The sequence below is a fragment of the Terrapene carolina genome, unplaced genomic scaffold (genome assembly GCF_002925995.2).
Source record: "Terrapene carolina triunguis isolate 2854851 unplaced genomic scaffold, T_m_triunguis-2.0 Scaffold231, whole genome shotgun sequence".
NCBI lineage: Eukaryota > Metazoa > Chordata > Testudines > Emydidae > Terrapene > Terrapene triunguis.
The window spans coordinates 10,500,490-10,518,377 of NW_020664582.1; the positions used below are offsets into that span (position 1 = coordinate 10,500,490).

Consider the following 17,888-nt stretch of genomic DNA (forward strand, 5'->3'; position numbering starts at 1 on the left):
CAAGCTAGGAAGGGAAAACATAACTCTGGTGGTGGCTAGCCTGATTCTAGGCACATTTGCTGCCCCATCTATCAGGATGCAGGCTCAAGGATGCTGATTGTGGTTTAAGTGGAGGGAGTAGATGACCCTCGAAGGAGCCCATTACAGCCTATGTGACTGGTAGAGAACATGTCACAAAGGTCTCTATTTTGCAAATCTTTTTTTTTTATATATATATAATCTTGAGCCATTTCATACGGTGTGTAAATTAAAAGCTGCCAAAATGCTGCCGCCTTATCTTGACAAGAGTGGTATTTTTATTTCTGCCATAACAAGAGCTTCTTTCTCTTTGCAGGTCGACAGCATATAACTTTAATCCTAAACCTGCCAATCCGAGTTTTCTCAGTCATTCCCTGGTGGAACTTCTTAACCAGATCAGCCCGACCTTCAAAAGAAATTTCTCAGCTCTGCAGAAGAAACGGTAGCGGCAGTGTTTCCATGTTGAGCTGCCTTGGCTTTTCTGATTGGTCAAATGGCTTGGTGTGAGGTTCAGATATTTGGCTTGCTGTCCAGGGGATTGCATGGTGCTGTCTGTCTCATAAAGCCAGGTGTTGACTGTAACACTCTCTTCTTCAGTCAGAGCTGGGGGATGCTTACTGGAAGTTAGATGAAACATTGCATTTTTGTTGCAAGGATCCCCAAGCTTTTTACAAATCATTACAAATGGTATCTCTGAGGTAGGTAGTGAAATCCTCATTTCAGATGGGGAAGCTAAGGTGCAGAGCTGAAGTGATTTGCCCAGGGTTACTCAGCAAGTCAGTGACAGAGCTGTGCATGGAACCCAGGAGTCCTGACACCTAATCCCCTTGGTAGTTTTTCCCGGAACCATTAGACCACCTTCCCTGAGAGCATGTAAACATATTGGCACGGGGCCTGCATTGTCACTGCACTGATCAGAAATCTAATGTCTATGCCTGTGTACAAGGTTGGGTTCCCGGGAATACATGGGAAAGGGACACCTTTTTTGGGGGGGGCTTTAACCTCCAGTAAAGAAGGGACTGGAGGAACAAATGCCCTCAGGAATCTACGGAGCAGATATCTTTTATTGTGATTGGTGTGCCTAGCCAGGCACCAAAGAGTTAATGTAAAGCATTACGCAGCTCTGTAACAGTCCTTGATAGCTCTTATCAGTGGGCATTCTTGCCTGGGCATAATGAAATAAGAATAAGACCAGTATAATATGCGGAAAAGTATCACACAGTGATTTTGTTTAAAATAACTACTCTCCTGTTCATTACAAACCTGCAAACACACATGCGTGTGAATTTCTTGTAATTCTGTGTAACTTTTATTTTTTATTATTACATGCGCTAATTGTTTTATAACCTTGTCCTTGCGACAGGGACTCACTCACTCTGCTCCCAAACAAAACCTGTCATTCTTTGGAGAGTCCACTTAATGAACTGCCTGGGCTCTGCAGGATATAAATTGACACGCACGTTCTATGGCTTTCAAAAATCCTGCATCTGGTCTCATTAGGGAGATGAAAGTGACACTATACGAAAGCTAGAAATTAGCCCTGGCCTGAAACCCACCACTGTGACTATGTGGCCATTTAAAAAATGATTAGTCTGTTGCCTGTTGAGCCAGAAATGAGTACAGATGGGATTCTGACACCTGCTGAGAGCAGAGAAGCTACACAAAAGGCCATTCGGTGAAGCTTGCATTTTCGCTTCACTGGCAGATACGCTATATTTTTTATAACAACAATCCATGTGGGCCAGGGCTTAGCACAGGCATGATCCTAGCTCCAACATAGAGAGCTAGAGTGAATTAGCACAGCTGTAAGATTGGGGTGGGGAGAGCTTTCTCCATACAAAGCTAGCTTGGTTCCAAGAACAAGACTGGATAAAAGGTACCAAGCCCAGTTTATTCTCCACGTTGCTGTTGAGCTTCAAGCCAGTTCCGAGCGTGGGTCTAGATCAGATGACACTTGTTGAGCTGGCTGTGTTCCCTTTATAGGGCTGATGTTGGTTCTTGTTGATGAGCTTTTGTTGGGGAGGAGGAGAATTCTTGTTGTGTTCTCCAAATCTAAAGTCCCCTTCAGTGGAAATAATCTGATAGCTGTGAACTCCTGCCTAGGGTTCAGAGGCATCCCTTTGAAAGGATAGCCACCCCCTTCCAGGTATACAGTTGGACGGCACCGCAGGCAGAGCACGCCATGGACTGTGTGAGGGCGGAAGATGCTTATACTTCAAGGCTGGGCTATGAAGAGCACATACCTGGACAGGTATATCTAGCTGCATGCTGTATTACTGTTGATGATGGTGATGATGCTCTTAGTGCCTTTCATAAAGAGAACTGAAAATTGCTTCCCAAGGGATAACAACCTCCCGGCATCCATGGGAAGCCAGGGGAGAATTAATATCCTCATCTTGCAGGTGGAGGCACAAAGCAGCAAGTGTCCTGTGCAAGGTGTCTCTCAGAGCCAGGATCCTGACAATCTAGCTGCCTTCTCCCACCACTAAATTTGCCTCCTGTCCTTCCACCTGGTAGAATTATTTTGCAGCTCAGATCATAACATTGCTCTGCACATGGACCTCTCTGGAGAAGTATCTTTTGCAGCATGTGTGTGGGGGGGGGTTGTTTTTTTTATAAAGGTTTAGGCCCTGATCCTGCAAAGGCCCGTGTTCAACTTCACTCACTGTGAATAATCCCACTGAAGTCAGCGAAACTACAGGGAGGGCACAAAATTAAGCTTCGGCAGAACTCCTTGCAGGATCAGGATCTAAATGACTGGCCTAGTTCTCCTTCAAAAAATAGCTCTGAGCGCTTCACTTGAAACAGCCCTTAGGGGTTAGATCCGCGGAGCTTGATGGCTCTGGCCCTAAGAATGTTGAAAGTTCCTTGGGGTTGCAAAATGTTGGTTCTCTGCCCATTTGTAATGTCATTAAATCTCAGTACGGTGGCTAATTAATTCAGCATCGCAGCACATCAAACCCTTTGTTGATATTCCAGCTAAGCTGTACTGGGTAACTGGGACAATGCAAGAGCTATCACAGCTTGCTGTTTCAATGAACTTTAGCTGTGAGCGGGCTGCTGCTGAGGAGGAATTTCTTTTTAAATGCTAGGCAACTCTGACTTCATTGGTCTTTCTGATCTGGAGTGGGGGATAGACTCCTGCAAACTAGCTCAGAGACTACAAATACCGACCTCCCCCCCCCCCGGCCCTGTTTCACTTGAGACTTGCCCCTTTCAGACCCGAGACTGGAACGAGGAGTTGCAAACCACACGAGAGCTACCCCGCAAGAATCTGCCAGAGAGGCTGCTGAGAGAACGAGCCATTTTCAAGGTAATCCTGGGGCGGGGGGATTAGACACAAATTGTAGGTAATCCATTCCCAGTCCAATTAGAGACCCACCCTGGGTTGACTGAGAGCTTCGCTCGAGCTTTGTGGTTTAATCTTTATAAGCACAGATGCTTTGCCTCAGGCTTCTAAGATGCAGGCCAGGAGCTGTGTCTTCATCTCCCTGCTCTGCTCGTGTTGCCAGCAACGACAGAGTCTCCTCCCAGCCTGGTGCTGCTGTTTCGTGCCACGCAGCCTTGCTTTGACAGGGCGGGGGGGGGAAGAGGGACATTCAGCAAATGGGGCGGGTCAGGGATTAGCTCCCAGCGGTCAGGTACCTTCCCACGGTAGCACCCCAAGTGGCCAAGCTGAAGAAACTGGGGCCAGTCCATAAGGTATTCAATATCTACGTATCAGCCAGACTCGTGAGGGTGAAAACCGCTATCCCGACTGTTGGCCCTCGTGAGGTGGCGGCTGAGGGGATTTGAGGCAGAATAGAGGGCAAGTGCTGGGCATACGTTGTCAGTGGGCAGCCTGCTCTCTTTACCCAGCTCTCGCCTGCCTTCACGCTTCCCTTCCCCTCCCAACGCACAGGTCCACAGCGACTTCACGGCGGCCGCTACCAGAGGAGCCATGGCCGTCATCGACGGCAACGTCATGGCCATCAATCCCAGCGAGGAGACCAAGATGCAGATGTTCATCTGGAACAACATTTTCTTCAGCCTGGGCTTCGACGTCCGCGACCACTACAAGGACTTCGGGGGGGACGTCGCCGCCTACGTGGCGCCCACCAACGACCTCAACGGGGTGCGGACCTATAACGCGGTGGACGTTGAGGGGCTGTACACGTTGGGGACCGTGGTGGTGGATTACCGGGGTTACCGGGTCACGGCACAGTCCATCATTCCAGGGATCTTGGAACGAGAGCAGGAGCAGAGCGTCATCTACGGGTCGATAGACTTCGGCAAGACCGTCGTCTCTCACCCCAAGTACCTGGAGCTGCTGGAGAAGACCAGCCGGCCCCTCAAGATCCAGAAGCACAAAGTTCTGAATGACAAGAACGAGGAGGTAGAGCTGTGCTCCTCCGTGGAGTGCAAAGGCATCATTGGCAACGATGGACGCCACTATATCCTCGACCTGCTCCGCACCTTCCCCCCCGACCTGAACTTTTTGCCCGTCGAAGGGGAGGAGATGCCGGAAGAATGTAAGAAAATGGGATTTCCCAAGCAGCACAGGCACAAGCTTTGCTGTCTCAGGCAGGAGCTGGTGGACGCCTTTGTAGAGCACAGGTGAGCTGAGCAGAGTTTCTCCCCCACCTATCCCTGCTGGGTGACATCAGCACAGGCTGGAATGCATGCGGCATCGTTCTAGAGACGCTGCAGGCGGCTACGTCTTAGCAAAACGTCCATTTGCGTGCAGCTAATAGTTTTCCCCTCATCCCCCACCCCTACAGGTGCTGTTATGAAAACTTTCTTAGTGAGAGATTCAAACAGTGGGGCTTCTGAAAGGCTTATGGGAGAACCAGGGAAGGATGTCTTGGTTTTAATCTCCAGTTCTTTCTCCTTTTCCCCAAAGATGCCCTGCACATTCAGGGTCTGGGTAATAAGAGTCGTACCGCTCCTGTAGCACTAGACTTCTAAGGATCTCCAAGCACTTTAGACACTCCCTGAGCCCCGTGGAGGCAAGGAAGGATTATGTACATACAGGGATCACGGCAACTGCCCTCTAGGGCGGACCGTAGCAGCTGCATGATGCTGCATGGTGTTTACGTGAGAGACTGAACAAAAACACCATGTCCTGTGGCAACTGCAAGAGGCTGGGAACTACCTGAGCTGAGGTTAACTCTCCTACTTCTGCATGGCCACCTGTGGGATATTCAGTTACCGCACATGGTCAGGGTCTAGATTTCCCTCGCCGTCTCTAACAGTGCGGCCCTGGCCCTCTTGCTGGGCTGAGACACTGCTTCAGTGCTGACTCCAGGAGAAACACTACCTGCTGAATCACCAGCCCCACTTCCGGCTGCAGCGAGGTGTTCCCTGGAGTGCTGCCCCATCCTTAACTGCTCGGTGTCAGCCCTGCCAGGCCAGCAGCACGGGGGGTGGCCTGATTGCAGGGTCCTGCCACTCATTGACCCATATAAAGTAGGTAAAACCCCATCTGTTAAGGTCTTAGGTAAGTGCTGCTGCTGTTCTTATAGCAGCCCTGTGCTCCTGGACCTTCTGAGATCAGAAGTTGGCGATAAAGAGGGTCCCCTAGGCTGTATCCTGTGGCTAGTGGCAGAAAGCAACGTACCGACTGCGGGGAGTTAATTTCCCAGCATGACGGCTAATGAACAGTGCAGCGGCCCGAACACCAGTAGTGACTGCGCCTGACCAGTGGACCAATGTCCTGTCTGTGGTCAAGTGTCGTACTGCTCGGCTGTCTGAGATGTGGACTAGGACATGTCCAGGCAGGGTTCAGATGGTCCATCGTTAGCCCCTGTGATCTTATGTCTATCCGAGAAAGAACAAGCCGTTTGGATTCTCCTCTAGTCTGGTGGTCTGGCTCATCGGGATTATTTTGCTGAATGCTGCGTTCTGTTAGATCTCTCCTGTCCTGTCCTGTAGATATCTCTTGTTCATGAAGCTGGCTGCTCTGCAGCTGATGCAGCAGAAGGCCAACAAGCTGGAGAACTCGGGCTCGCTGGAAAATGGGGTCTCCACAGAGAATGGAACGGGGGGAAGCGAGAAATCGGAATCCGATGATGGTAAAATAGAGGAGAACGTGACTGGATTAGATCAGGTTAAAGACCTGGCAGAGACCATTGCATCTGATGACGGAACAGGTACCCACTCCCCATGCACCAAAAAAGGGCCACGCTTTTCCTGGTAGCTTTTGGATTGGGTGCCGAATCAGAACGGCTCCAAGTTGGTGGGTCTCAATAAATGCACGCGTGCCATCGCTCAGACCGGAACGCCGTGCCTTCCCCAGTACTAGCACTCGAGTATTTACCTGGCACTGTTCAAGCACTAGCAAATTAACCCTCATGGTACGCCTGGGCAGGGATTAGCAACCCTGAATCAGAATGTGGGAATCTCTGGTCTATGCCCTCTTCAGTCCACTAGACCAGGCTGCCTCATGCGCTTTCCCTGCCACTGAAAATACAAGAGAGACAAGGTGGGGGAGCCAATATCTTTTGTTGGACCAACTTCTGTTGGTGAGAAAGCCAGGCTTTCGAGCTAGACAGAGCTTTTCTTCAGGTCTGGGAAAGGTACTCAGAGTGTCACCACTAACTACAAGATCGAACGGAGAGTTCAGCATAAGTAGGCTCCCAACACTGCATGCTGAAAACACTGTTGTCTCGTTAGGAATCTCTTTGCCATGACTGGCGGGTATTTTCAAAGGGGCTTTGGGGGAGAGGCACCTGAATCCCATCCAAAATTAATAGGAATTGTGCCCCCAACTGAAAGTCCCAGTATATGTGTGTGTGTGTATATATTTTTTTTTTTTTTTTTTTTTCCCCCCCCAGTGGAGAGATGCACTCTCAGTACTGAATTCTATGCCCTTGTCTGGGTTTTGTGGTCTGTATTTGTACCCCAAACAATATTACGCTGCCAAATGCTTTACAATGGCCTTTTGCAGAGCAATGTAGCAACATCACTCCTCCATAATAAAACTTGCCTCTTACTTTAATGTCCGCTGTGGGCTGTCTTTAGAATCTGCATTACTTTTTTCTAACTCTTTACCAAGTCTCTTTGTCTCCTTCCTTACCCAGTGGATCCCAAAAGCAAAGAGGTGATTCAAAATGCCTGCAAAGCCGTGGGCTCCATCAGCGACACGTCCTTTGACATTCGGTTTAACCCAGATATCTTCTCACCAGGTAGGGGCTCAGAGGGATGGCCTTGAAACTGTTTGGAGTAGAGTGTGGACTCCCTTTCTGCTCTTGCTAATAGGCACAGGGCCTGGGGCAGAAAGATGCAATGTAATTGTTTGTAATGCTTCGAGCTACTACATGTAGGCTGCCTCCCCCCAGTAGTCCACAGACACTTGGTGGTGGTCTGAAGAATGCTGGCCTGGCACATGGAGCTGGCTCTCCATCATCCGAGCTGCTAGACCACATCCGTGGAGGCAGAGAAACACATTAAATACGATCCTGATATTGTCCACGTTAACAATTGCTATGGCTGTCACATGGTGGCTGTTTGATTCTCCCCAGTGCGGGAAGGAGCAGTTCTCAAACTGTGAGTCAGGACCCCAAAGTGGGTCACGACCCCATTTTAATGACCTGCTCAGGCAGGCTCCTGGGGTCGCGTAGCAATTTTTGTTGTCAGAAGGGGGTCGCGGTGCAGTGAAGTTTGAGAGCCTCTGCTCTAGCAGATCACAAACCAAACCCGCCTGACCTGCTGTAAGCTGATCACAGCTCGTCCATACGAGTCAGGATCCTCGGGTATGTCTGTTGGTGACTAAATTAGATGCTGGAAATGCTTCCTCGGTGCTGTATTATCTCTTTGGGGGTGAGTGTCCTAACCCCATGGCCTGATACAGGAGCTGCGCATGCGCGGTCGAAAGCAGCAGGATTTGACTCTATATCTTGGCCTGGATATAAATGCGGTAGAAGCCGTGTTCAGCTGACATCCACAAGCACCTTTTTAATGCTGATGGTGAAGACAGGGCTGCTGCTGACTCTGTATGGGATGGCAGCTTAAAGGAGGTTATTTTAACCTGAGTCCATCTAATGGAAGGGCTTAAGGAGCTTCTAGTGCTTGCAGAATTTGTTGATCCTTCTGACAAAACATACCCTCTCTCATTTCACCAACTCTTCATTTTAGCCCTGTAAGTGTGCATGGCTCTTCGGAATGTGCCAGACAAAGACAAGAATGAGCGGGTACAGAACGGAGCAAAGCAGCCTGTAACAAACGCAGCCTGGATCATGGTTATTCCAGCTGGCATTGCTCTGCAGAACTGATAGGTCTTAAAGAGCATCTTTATAACAGGAAAGGGCAAAGCACTTCTGTTTATTGCCACCTGCTCTTGTATGTATATTTTAAGAATTAAGGTTTTTTTTCTGTCCTTCCGTTTCTCAGCTCTTCAATTTCCCTCCTAGGTGTTCGTTTCCCTGAGTCCAGCAAAGAGGAAATGCAGGATCAGAAGCAGTTATTAAAGGATGCCGCTGCTTTCTTACTGTCATGCCAAATCCCAGGCTTGGTAAGGCACTGGGGGGTTTGCGCTGATCTCCTCCATCAAATCTTGCCTCAGATCTGGCCAGTCAACGCAGCTGTGCAGTTATTTCTCATCTTAAACAATGTTTGGATTCTAGTGCTGGCAAATGGAAGTTGTGAAGTACAAAGAACAATGTAAACCTCTCTGGTGGTGCAAAGAGAAGAGGGGTTTTCTCTTTCACAGCCCCTAGTTTAGAAGGAAAAATGTGCCACAGAACAAAGAACTCGATCAACGGTATTTATAAATCTTTAGTAAGAGATGGAGCCAATAAATGCCATATGGCTGACAAAAGCCCCCAAGTCCCTCAGTCTGACCCTTGGCATCCTGGATATATTACTGTGTAATCTACCCCAGTTTTGAATCTGCTGGTGAGTAGATTCCCTTTGGAAGTCCGTCAGTTGCCCTTGCTGTCAAATATGTTCCTTATGTGTAGCTTAAATTCCTCCCGTCATAAACTTCACCCTACTACCATTTTCTGAAGCTGTAAAATAATCTTTCTTCAGTTATAGTATCATGGAAATTGCAAATGAAACAGACCTATTGGATCACCCCAATCACTATTCCAGCCAGTGCAGGGGATTGCTTCCCTGGCGTGGATTAAACACTGACCACGTCATGTCTGCAGACAGGAATTTCTGAATATGAACTCTGGTAGAGAGAAAGCAATGTAAATGCAATGCTAAGAAGCACTACAAAATACACTGTAATCTCAAAATGCAACAGTGGAAATGTGCTCTGCCTGCTCACCCTCACACTGACCCTGCATGTATTGATGGTGGCTTAAAAAAACAACCCCACAACAACAAACGGGATTTGTGCCCTTTTTCTTTTTGCTAGAACTGAAAGGCCTGTGGAGGGGGTTATTTTTTAAGAGCGCTTTCTGATTTTTAATCTAAGAAATATCTGACATGACAAGTCTGCTGTTTCCTGTTTTCCTGAAGGCATTTTGGGGGGCAGATGCTTGTGTGCAGTGTGCAATCATGTGCTCTAATTGAAGGGTAGAGCTGGTGAACCTACAAAGCTCTGTTCTCTCCAAAGTGCTCTTTAGTCACTGGAGTTGACTAAGAGAGAAATAAACAATGAATGAAAATCTTCCTGTATCAGTTGCTCGGCTTTCACACGCTTCCGCTGTCACCATTTCACTGATTCAGTATTCGTCATAACTCTCAACACCCAAAACTCTAATCTTAAAAAACCCTGACCAAAATCAACCCTTCCCCCTTATACCAGAGTACAATAATAAAAAAGGGCACAAGCTCAATTTTTTTTTTCTTTGTTGAATACTTAGTCTACAATGAGCAGCATAACTAGGGATCAGAAATACTACACAACTGTGTGTGTGTGTGTGTGTGTGTGCGCATGCGCATGCGCGCGGGGGCAGGCAAACTAGGTGACAGACATGTATAGAGCTGCTGTGTACCCACCTCCCACCCATTCTCAATATGTGAAGGTAACTTGCATAAATGTATTTAGAACTCAAGGGGATGCATTTACATTTGCATTGTTCATTGTACTTCACGACTTCCATTTGCCAGCACTAGAAACCGGTATCTTTCCCCCCCCAGCCCCTCTCCCCAGCCCAACCCTACCTCCATTTGTTTTTTGTCCAGTCCCTTGTGATTTGTAGAGCGCGTGGGAAATGTGGTGGTCTCCCCTCCTGGCTACTGAAGGAAAGAACTCTCTCTTGTTTCTCCCTGTTCCTTAGTTGGTAGGTTCACACTTGCAGGAGGTTGGGTAAACGGCTCCAGACCAGGTGGATTTGCACAGCATTCCCTGATACAGCTGTGCTTCTCCAGCCAGGGGCAAGCGTGGTCTGTGCCTGGATTTCAGGCAGAGGAAGGGAGGATGCTTATCAGATGTGTGGAGCTCCTGAGAATCCTGTTTGGGGCAAACGTTCCTAGGAGCCCCAGTCAAGAATCGGGGCCCTATGCGCTACACCCCCCGCCCCAAAAAGATCTGAAACATAGAGCCCAGTCTGAGAAAGGACCAGCTTTTCAGAGGGGCGCAGCGCCCACTGAGGACCACGAGAGCTAGCGGGTGCTGGGCACGTTTGAACACCTGGCTCAAAGTGCCCCATTTCTGGCCGGTGGCTCCTTTTCCCTAAGCTCCACGTGCTCTGCAGGTGAAAGACTGCCTTGACCACACCGTGCTCCCGATGGACGGCGCTACGTTAGCAGAGGCCATGCACCAGAGGGGCATCAACATGCGCTACCTAGGCAAAGTCGTCGACTTCATCGCCAAGACCCCCGCCCGCCCACAGCTGGATCACGTCTACGTAAGCGGCGGGTTCCGTTTCCGATTGTCACTTTGGCTGCCGCTGGGATAGTGGGGGCCTGGCCACATTCCAACTCGGCTAATTGCGTTCTCCATGTAAAAATAAACAACCAGGCTTTGAAACCAGGCAAAAAAGCCTTTGATTGCAGGGGTTGAAGGTTTTAATCCCATATTTCTGTTTTAATTCTGGTTAGGGAGGATAGGTGCCTTGAGGGTCCGTAAAGCACTTTGGGGTAAAAGGCATTGCCGATCGGTCCGAGACAGCCTGCGTTTTTTGGGCTATGCAGTGACCCACAGGGGCCCTGGATTGAGTGGAAAGGATGTTACTTGTGATTGGTCAGGAGGTTACGCTGGGGCCTGATTCTGCCACCCTGGCTCACATTGAGTAGTGAGTACATTGCTCCAGGAATGTCCCATTGGAATGGAATAGTTCCTAGAAGCCCCCACCAGGGATTGGGGCCTGCCCTGCATGCTACCCTCCCTTCCTGAACAAAGCGTTCCCTGCCTCCAAGAATTTACACTGTAATTTGCAGAGTAGGGTACAACTCCACAGTAGTAACGATTGCAGAATTGGGCCCTTTGTCAATATGGATCAAAATACATCTAAAAGCAAAGTGTGTGTGTGGTGTGTTTGTGTTTTCCCTCTATTGACTAATTTTCTTAGTCCCTGCTCTTTATTCTTTTTGGGTAGAAAATTGGAATCAGCGAATTGATCACTCGATCAGCCAAACACATCTTCAAGACATACCTTCAGGTACGAGCGGCTGTCTAAACTCTTGCCATGTGAGGTTCTCGTTAATGGTTTTTCAGAAATAGAAGCTGTTTAAATCTGTTTTCTCATTAGCTAGTTCATGGATGTTGCCTAGCAACTGGAAGTAAAATCTCATTAGGCCTAATATAGGTAGAGACCTGAATCCAAGAGAAAACAAGTTCCCACTTGAAGGAAGCACTCCCAGAGGATTATCATTCATGCTTTTCTTCCCCAGAATTTCACTGATTACACTGAAGGCTTTTAAGAGTGAAATCACAGCTTGTCTTGCCTGTAAAACACTTACTCTGCTTAAGCAAACAGTAGTGCTTTTGACCTCCAAAGATGCTTGTTTATTACATGAACTCTAGGACATGGAGCAATGCGTTGTTCCAGAAGCAACGAAATCTGTTACAAGAATTCCATATTATAATCTCCAGATCCCCAGTAATTGTTCATTCCCCCCAGCCCCGCCCCTTTTGGAGTTTTATAGAAACTGCGCATGACTTTTTATGTGGCACTTCACGCATGTTTGTTCTGTTGCTTTGAGACACGCTGTCCTGGCAGACCTTCCCTCTGTCTCTGTCGGGCACCACGATGATATTTGCTGTACAGATGGGACTGGATTTCCATTCGAGTTGGGTCAGATTGATGCATGTGTAATGCAGAAAAGGTTCCGCAACTGACTTACAGTATTTTGCTACAGGGCGTGGAGTTGTCTGGCTTATCGGCAGCCATCAGTCACTTCCTCAATTGCTTCCTAAGCTCCTTCCTGAATCCAGTTGCCCATCTCCCTGCTGATGAGCTGGTCTCTAAGAAGAAGAATAAGAAAAGGAAAAACAGGAACCTTGGAAATGCTGATAACACTGCCTGGGCCAGCATGACCCCTCAGGAGCTTTGGAAGAATATCTGTTCTGAGGCAAAGAACTACTTTGATTTTCATCTTGAATGGTAAATAGAATGATTTATCGTCACTTTCCCTTCCTTTTGCCCGATTTCTCTTTCTCATCAGTAGCTTTATTGCGAAGGGTGCCGGTATTGTTTATAAAATCCCTTAAGCATTGGAATCCGACTTTAAAAAGGGTTAAGTAGCAGATGGAGAGAAACCGAGGCAGATGTGGTGGTGGGGCAGGGGAGGGTTGAATTAGGATTACAGGTGAAATTTTAAATGAGATCAAATTCATGCGGCAGAGATATCTCAGAAGGTTGATTCAGACGGCACAGGCTGCAGAGGCGATAGTGTGAAGGATAGAAGTGGGGACAAGAATCCAGCCCGAGACGAGCAGAGGCAGAGAGGGGAGTAGAGATTTCATGGCCATGAGTCAGGCGGACGTGAAATCTGTGGATGTTCCTAAAACAAGGACAGATCTCAGCCAGACTCTGAAGTGAAGAGGTTGCCGGTGATGTAAGAGGAGTAAAACACTTAACGGCTATTACGAATGAATAAAAGCTTTTTTTTTTTCCAAAACAAAACCCTCCGCACCCAAGATTTAAGTCATAATTAGATGGTTGAATTCATGGTTATCTCTCTGGCATCAGAGAAACTTAAGATTTTAGTACAAATAAGGAAAAGGTTGAATCAAGCAGCCCTATCGCTAACGCGTAAGGTGGGGGAAGGGAAAAGATGCATGTAGGACTGAAGTAAACGAGCATTGGTGTACACCCAGCATTCTGGGGCAGGAAAGCTCCTTGCTTGCTGACGTAGTTTAGTTGCACTTTCTTTGTTGATTAGCGCCTAACTATACCGGGAGGAGGGCTTCAGGCACGCCCTAGGTGGATACTCTTGAGTATAAACTTACCCCAAGCTCTCGCCTCGCTTTTTTGCAGTGAGAATGTTGACCAAGCAGCGGAGGTGTGTAACCTCCAGAAAATCACCCTCCTACGTGAGATCTCCCTCAAAACTGGAATCCAGGTGAGAGCCAAGTCCTCCGGCTTTCCTTCATCACTTTCTCCAATGGGGAAATTCACTAAGAGGGGGCATATGTTGATTCAGACCACAAGGTCTTTCAAAAGATGATTCCCACCCCTGGCCCTTCATTCCTCCCACAGATTTAGTGCTGAAATGCCAGTTCTAGCCCCGCAAAGGGATTTTGTGTAGTTGCATTAAGGGTAAACATGCTTTATATAACACGATTGGTCTGCTCCAGTCTAAGTCCTTTGTCTAGTCCTGTCTCTGGTGCTGGCCAAATGGCCCTGCACAATACAAAGTGAAACCACTGCTGTTAGGGGGAATAGGCTCAACTTCTGCCTTACAAAGCAGGACGATGCTGTCTTCTTTACTGAAAACAAATGGCTCCCGTTTGTAGATTTTTGTGCCAAGATTCAGCTCAGATGGCACCTTATCGTAGGCTATAAATCTCTGCGCATCAGGGTTCATAATGCAAGTGCTGGCACAACCCAGAGCTCAGCATGCTCCTACAATGAAACAGGGATCGGTTTGCTGCAGGGGTTTAATATAGGCATACAATGAGTCGGCCTTCCATGACAGACCTCCACCATGGCCCTCTTTCAAGACACTGTCCCCACATCTTCATACATAAACCAATGTAAAAACAAAATCCAAAGGGCAGCTAGCAGTGTGTGCATTAACGCTTCCCCTGATTCTCCCGTCTGTCTGTTTGTCTGTGACCTGGCAACTAAAGCTGCTGGCCTGTCTTGTTTGGAACTGGAGGAATTTGACTCCCCTCTAGATTCTGCAGTATGGAAAGGAGTGTGATTTTGTTGTTAGGGCTGAGAGCGGCTGGATTCTATTCCTAGCTCTGCCACCAACGTGCTGTGTGACCGTGGGCAAACTCCTTCACATCTCTGGGCCTCAGTGTTGCCCGTCTGGGAAATGGGGACATTTGCCTGCTGCGCAACTGGTAGCACAGCGTCCTGGGAGGCCTGATTCTGTCCTCAATTACATCCAGGTAGCCCCTTTTGGACTTCAGTGGGGTCACTCAAGCGCCACTGAGGGTTACATTTGCCCCAGATGTCCATGAAGGGCTTTGAGAGGGAGGAAAGTAGCTGAAAGATGTTGGCTTTGTTTTTTTGGTTCCTTCAGATCCTGTTGAAAGAGTATAACTTTGATAACCGGCACAAACCCACCTTCACAGAGGAGGATATTCTCAACATCTTCCCGGTCGTGAAGCACGTAAACCCCAAAGCTTCGGATGCTTTCCACTTCTTCCAGAGTGGGCAAGCAAAGGTCCAGCAAGGTATGTGCCGCCTCTTATGAACGCTGCTTTGTGCCCTGACCTTGTCTAGCCACAGTGCAGGCACTGCACAGCATGGTAGGCTGCCCTGTGTCAATCATTGCCCCTTAACTCTGTTCTAGGGGGACACCCTCTAGAGATGAGAGGAAAATACAGTCTCCACACCCAGTCATAAAGCAGTCCCGCAGTGGAAACTACCAACAAGGGTTTCATGACCTCTAGGAAGGGGACTGCGATCTCCACCTCACCGCACACAAACTATTAAACCGCTGACGGATCTCTGAAATCCAGCATAGGTTCACAGGACCCAGATCGGGATTAGATGGGTGAATTAACTTCTCTCTGAGAGAGAGAAATTTTAGACTTCACCAAAAACAAGGAAAAGGCAGAATCGTAACATGAGCTGGTGTCCTAGTGGTAGAGAACTGTGTGTCCCATTACTACTTCCCTGAGCCGTCTAGACCTCCCTCTTTATGGACGATGCTTGTTCTTCCTGTGGCATTAGGAGTTATGATTTCTCATTGCTTATGGGTAATACAGTAGCCCAGAGATTCAGCAAAGGAAGTTCCCCAGCCTTCTCTCTGCTCTATAGTTACAGGGAAAGGAAATTGAGGTCCCAGGTTAACACTTAATAAGAATCATGATTTTATATTATGTTATAGTGGTGTGGAGAAAGTGAATAAGGAAAAGTTATTTACTTGTTCCCACAATATAAGAACTAGGGGCCACCAAATGAAAGTAATGGGCAGCAGGTTTAAAACAAATAAAAGGAAGTTCTTCTTCACACGGCGCACAGTCAACCTGTGGAACTCCTTGCCTGAGGAGGTTGTGAAGGCTAGGCCTATAACAGGGTTTAAAAGAGAACTGGATAAATTCATGGAGGTTAAGTCCATTAATGGCTATTAGCCAGAATGGGTAAGGAATGGTGTCCGTAGCCTCTGTTTGTCAGAGGGTGGTGATGGATGGCAGGAGAGAGATCACTTGATCATTACCTGTTAGGTTCACTCCCTCTGGGGCACCTGGCATTGGTCACTGTCGGTAGACAGGATACTGGGCTGGATGGACCTTTGGTCTGACCCAGTTTGGCCATTCTTATATTCTAACATTTCCTATGGGTTTTTGTAGGTTTCTTGAAGGAGGGCTGTGAGCTCATCAATGAAGCCTTAAACTTGTTTAACAATGTGTACGGTGCTATGCACGTGGAAATCTGTGCCTGCCTTCGGCTGCTGGCTCGCCTCAACTATATCATGGGAGACTACTCAGAGGTACACTCAACCCCTCTGCCGCTTCCCTAAGAAATGTCCTGGTTGGTCAGCGGTAACTGTTTTCTCCCCCTCCCGTCTGCCCTTTGTGCCTTCAGATTAACGACTCCGTGATAACTGCAGAATGAGCAGGATAGTTGAGCTGAGAAGTGGATGTGAGAACAGGCCTGGGGCCAGGTCTCCTGGGTTCTCATTCCAGTCTTGTCTCTGGCCACTTATTCCTGTCTCTGGAATGGGTAGAACACCTGTTTCCCTACTGCATAAGAGTGATTTACGGGTTCATTAGCCTCTCTTGGAAAAGCAGTTACCGAAGCATTAAATTTTATTTAAGGAAACAAAATCATTTGCGTCAGTGGGTTTCCCCTTTCTCCCTTTATGGCTATCTTAGCTAGCTAGCCAAAGGGCCATGTGGCCAGCACTCTGTGTAGCTTTCACCACTGTACAGGTGGGCATCCTAATGAGAAGCCCACTTGGATTCTGTTACCTTACCCGTAGTCCTCATTGGCGGTCATTGGTTTCTCCTTGTCTCCTATTGAAGGCTCTCTTATCTAGTACCCAGAACATGTGTCCTCCTCCCCAGCAATGACCTGCTTGCTGGCTCATTTGGGCTGAGGAGTGTTGGGATTAACAGCCCTTCAGGTTTGGGCTATCAGAGTGCACCCCAGGAACAGAGAATAGGATATCCTTTGACTCCCAATGGAAATGAAATCTGGGTCTCCCCCTTGCCAAGGCAGAAGAGTTACCAAGAGGCAAACCTAGCTGTGCCCTGGCACAACTCACCCAGACTTCTCAGTGAGTTGCTGGAAGGCATTTCTCTTGCTGAAGTCCAAAAGTGAATGGAAACTGTTGCTGAGCATCCTTCGTTTCTTGAGAGAGAGGCTGGAAACCAAGACACCTTCCCCTCTCCTGTTCCCACCCAAGTATCTCTTGAGATGTAAGCCTCAGAATTTGCTACATCCTCCTGTTTGTCATTCTTTCATAGGCCTTAAGTAATCAACAGAAAGCGGTGCTAATGAGCGAGAGGGTCCTGGGCATTGAGCATCCCAACACAATCCAAGAATACGTGAGTATAAAGAGAGAACAGTGCCTGGAGCGTTCGCACCTGATGTCTGTGCGACTTACATTTATGCCCACATTTGCAAAACAGCTGCAGCCTCCTTAACTTTGTAAAGCAGTCTCTTGGTAAACCTGTTCTTCCCATGCTGCGCGCTTTCTTGGGGGCATTTCTTTTCTTTAGGTGCCTTATTGCTAGGAACAAGGTGTGTGGAAAAGTGAGTCTCTGTTCATTCAGGGCGGCACTGAATCCTAAGAGTTAAAAGTGAAGTCCTGAAAAGCAGGCCCTTAGTATAATACTTTATATGCACGGAAAAAAAAACCCACTTATAGCAATCACGGGAAGAGAGAGATTGAAATGGATTCTCCCCCACTAACCTCACGCTGTCAGTGTGGCCCTGTCGTTCTGTAGAAGGCTGTATTCAAAGCTTCTCTCCGAAAATCCAATCCTGCAGTTGCTCACACTGAAATGTCACCAAGGCTTACGATGATGTAAATCAATAGCTCAACCATAAGATAATACAAAAGTCTTGTTTTTTCTGATTTATATTTGTCTTGCTGTGTGTGAGACACTTTTGCTCTGGTTTGCCAGATATTTATTTTATATATAGGGGCCCCCCCATCCCAATTTTTTGTAAAATTCTGTGTAACGGTTGGGATATTATACATGCTGGTCAACTTTGAAATACCTTCTGAAACTACTGACATAGAATCTTAGAATATCAGGGTTGGAAGGGACCTCAGGAGGTCATCTAGTCCAACCCCCTGCTCAAAGCAGGACCAATTCCCAACTAAATCATCCCAGCCAGGGCTTTGTCAAGCCTGACCTTAAA

At 47.8% G+C, this 17,888-nt stretch overlaps 1 protein-coding gene across 2 annotated transcripts in view; it reads left to right on the plus strand.

Annotated features, from left to right (window-relative positions):
* Positions 1-17,888, plus strand: part of CLUH (clustered mitochondria homolog) — a 55,642-nt gene that overhangs the window by 29,177 nt on the left and 8,577 nt on the right. For both annotated transcript variants that reach the window (XM_026656451.2, XM_026656450.1), the window contains exons 7-20: positions 335-460; positions 2,122-2,269; positions 3,239-3,331; positions 3,920-4,614; positions 5,932-6,149; positions 7,080-7,184; positions 8,409-8,509; positions 10,647-10,799; positions 11,490-11,552; positions 12,253-12,497; positions 13,374-13,458; positions 14,590-14,743; positions 15,866-16,005; positions 16,985-17,065. In XM_026656451.2, coding sequence (XP_026512236.1) covers positions 335-460; positions 2,122-2,269; positions 3,239-3,331; positions 3,920-4,614; positions 5,932-6,149; positions 7,080-7,184; positions 8,409-8,509; positions 10,647-10,799; positions 11,490-11,552; positions 12,253-12,497; positions 13,374-13,458; positions 14,590-14,743; positions 15,866-16,005; positions 16,985-17,065 — 2,407 coding nt within the window. The remainder of the gene's footprint in view (positions 1-334; positions 461-2,121; positions 2,270-3,238; positions 3,332-3,919; positions 4,615-5,931; positions 6,150-7,079; positions 7,185-8,408; positions 8,510-10,646; positions 10,800-11,489; positions 11,553-12,252; positions 12,498-13,373; positions 13,459-14,589; positions 14,744-15,865; positions 16,006-16,984; positions 17,066-17,888) is intronic.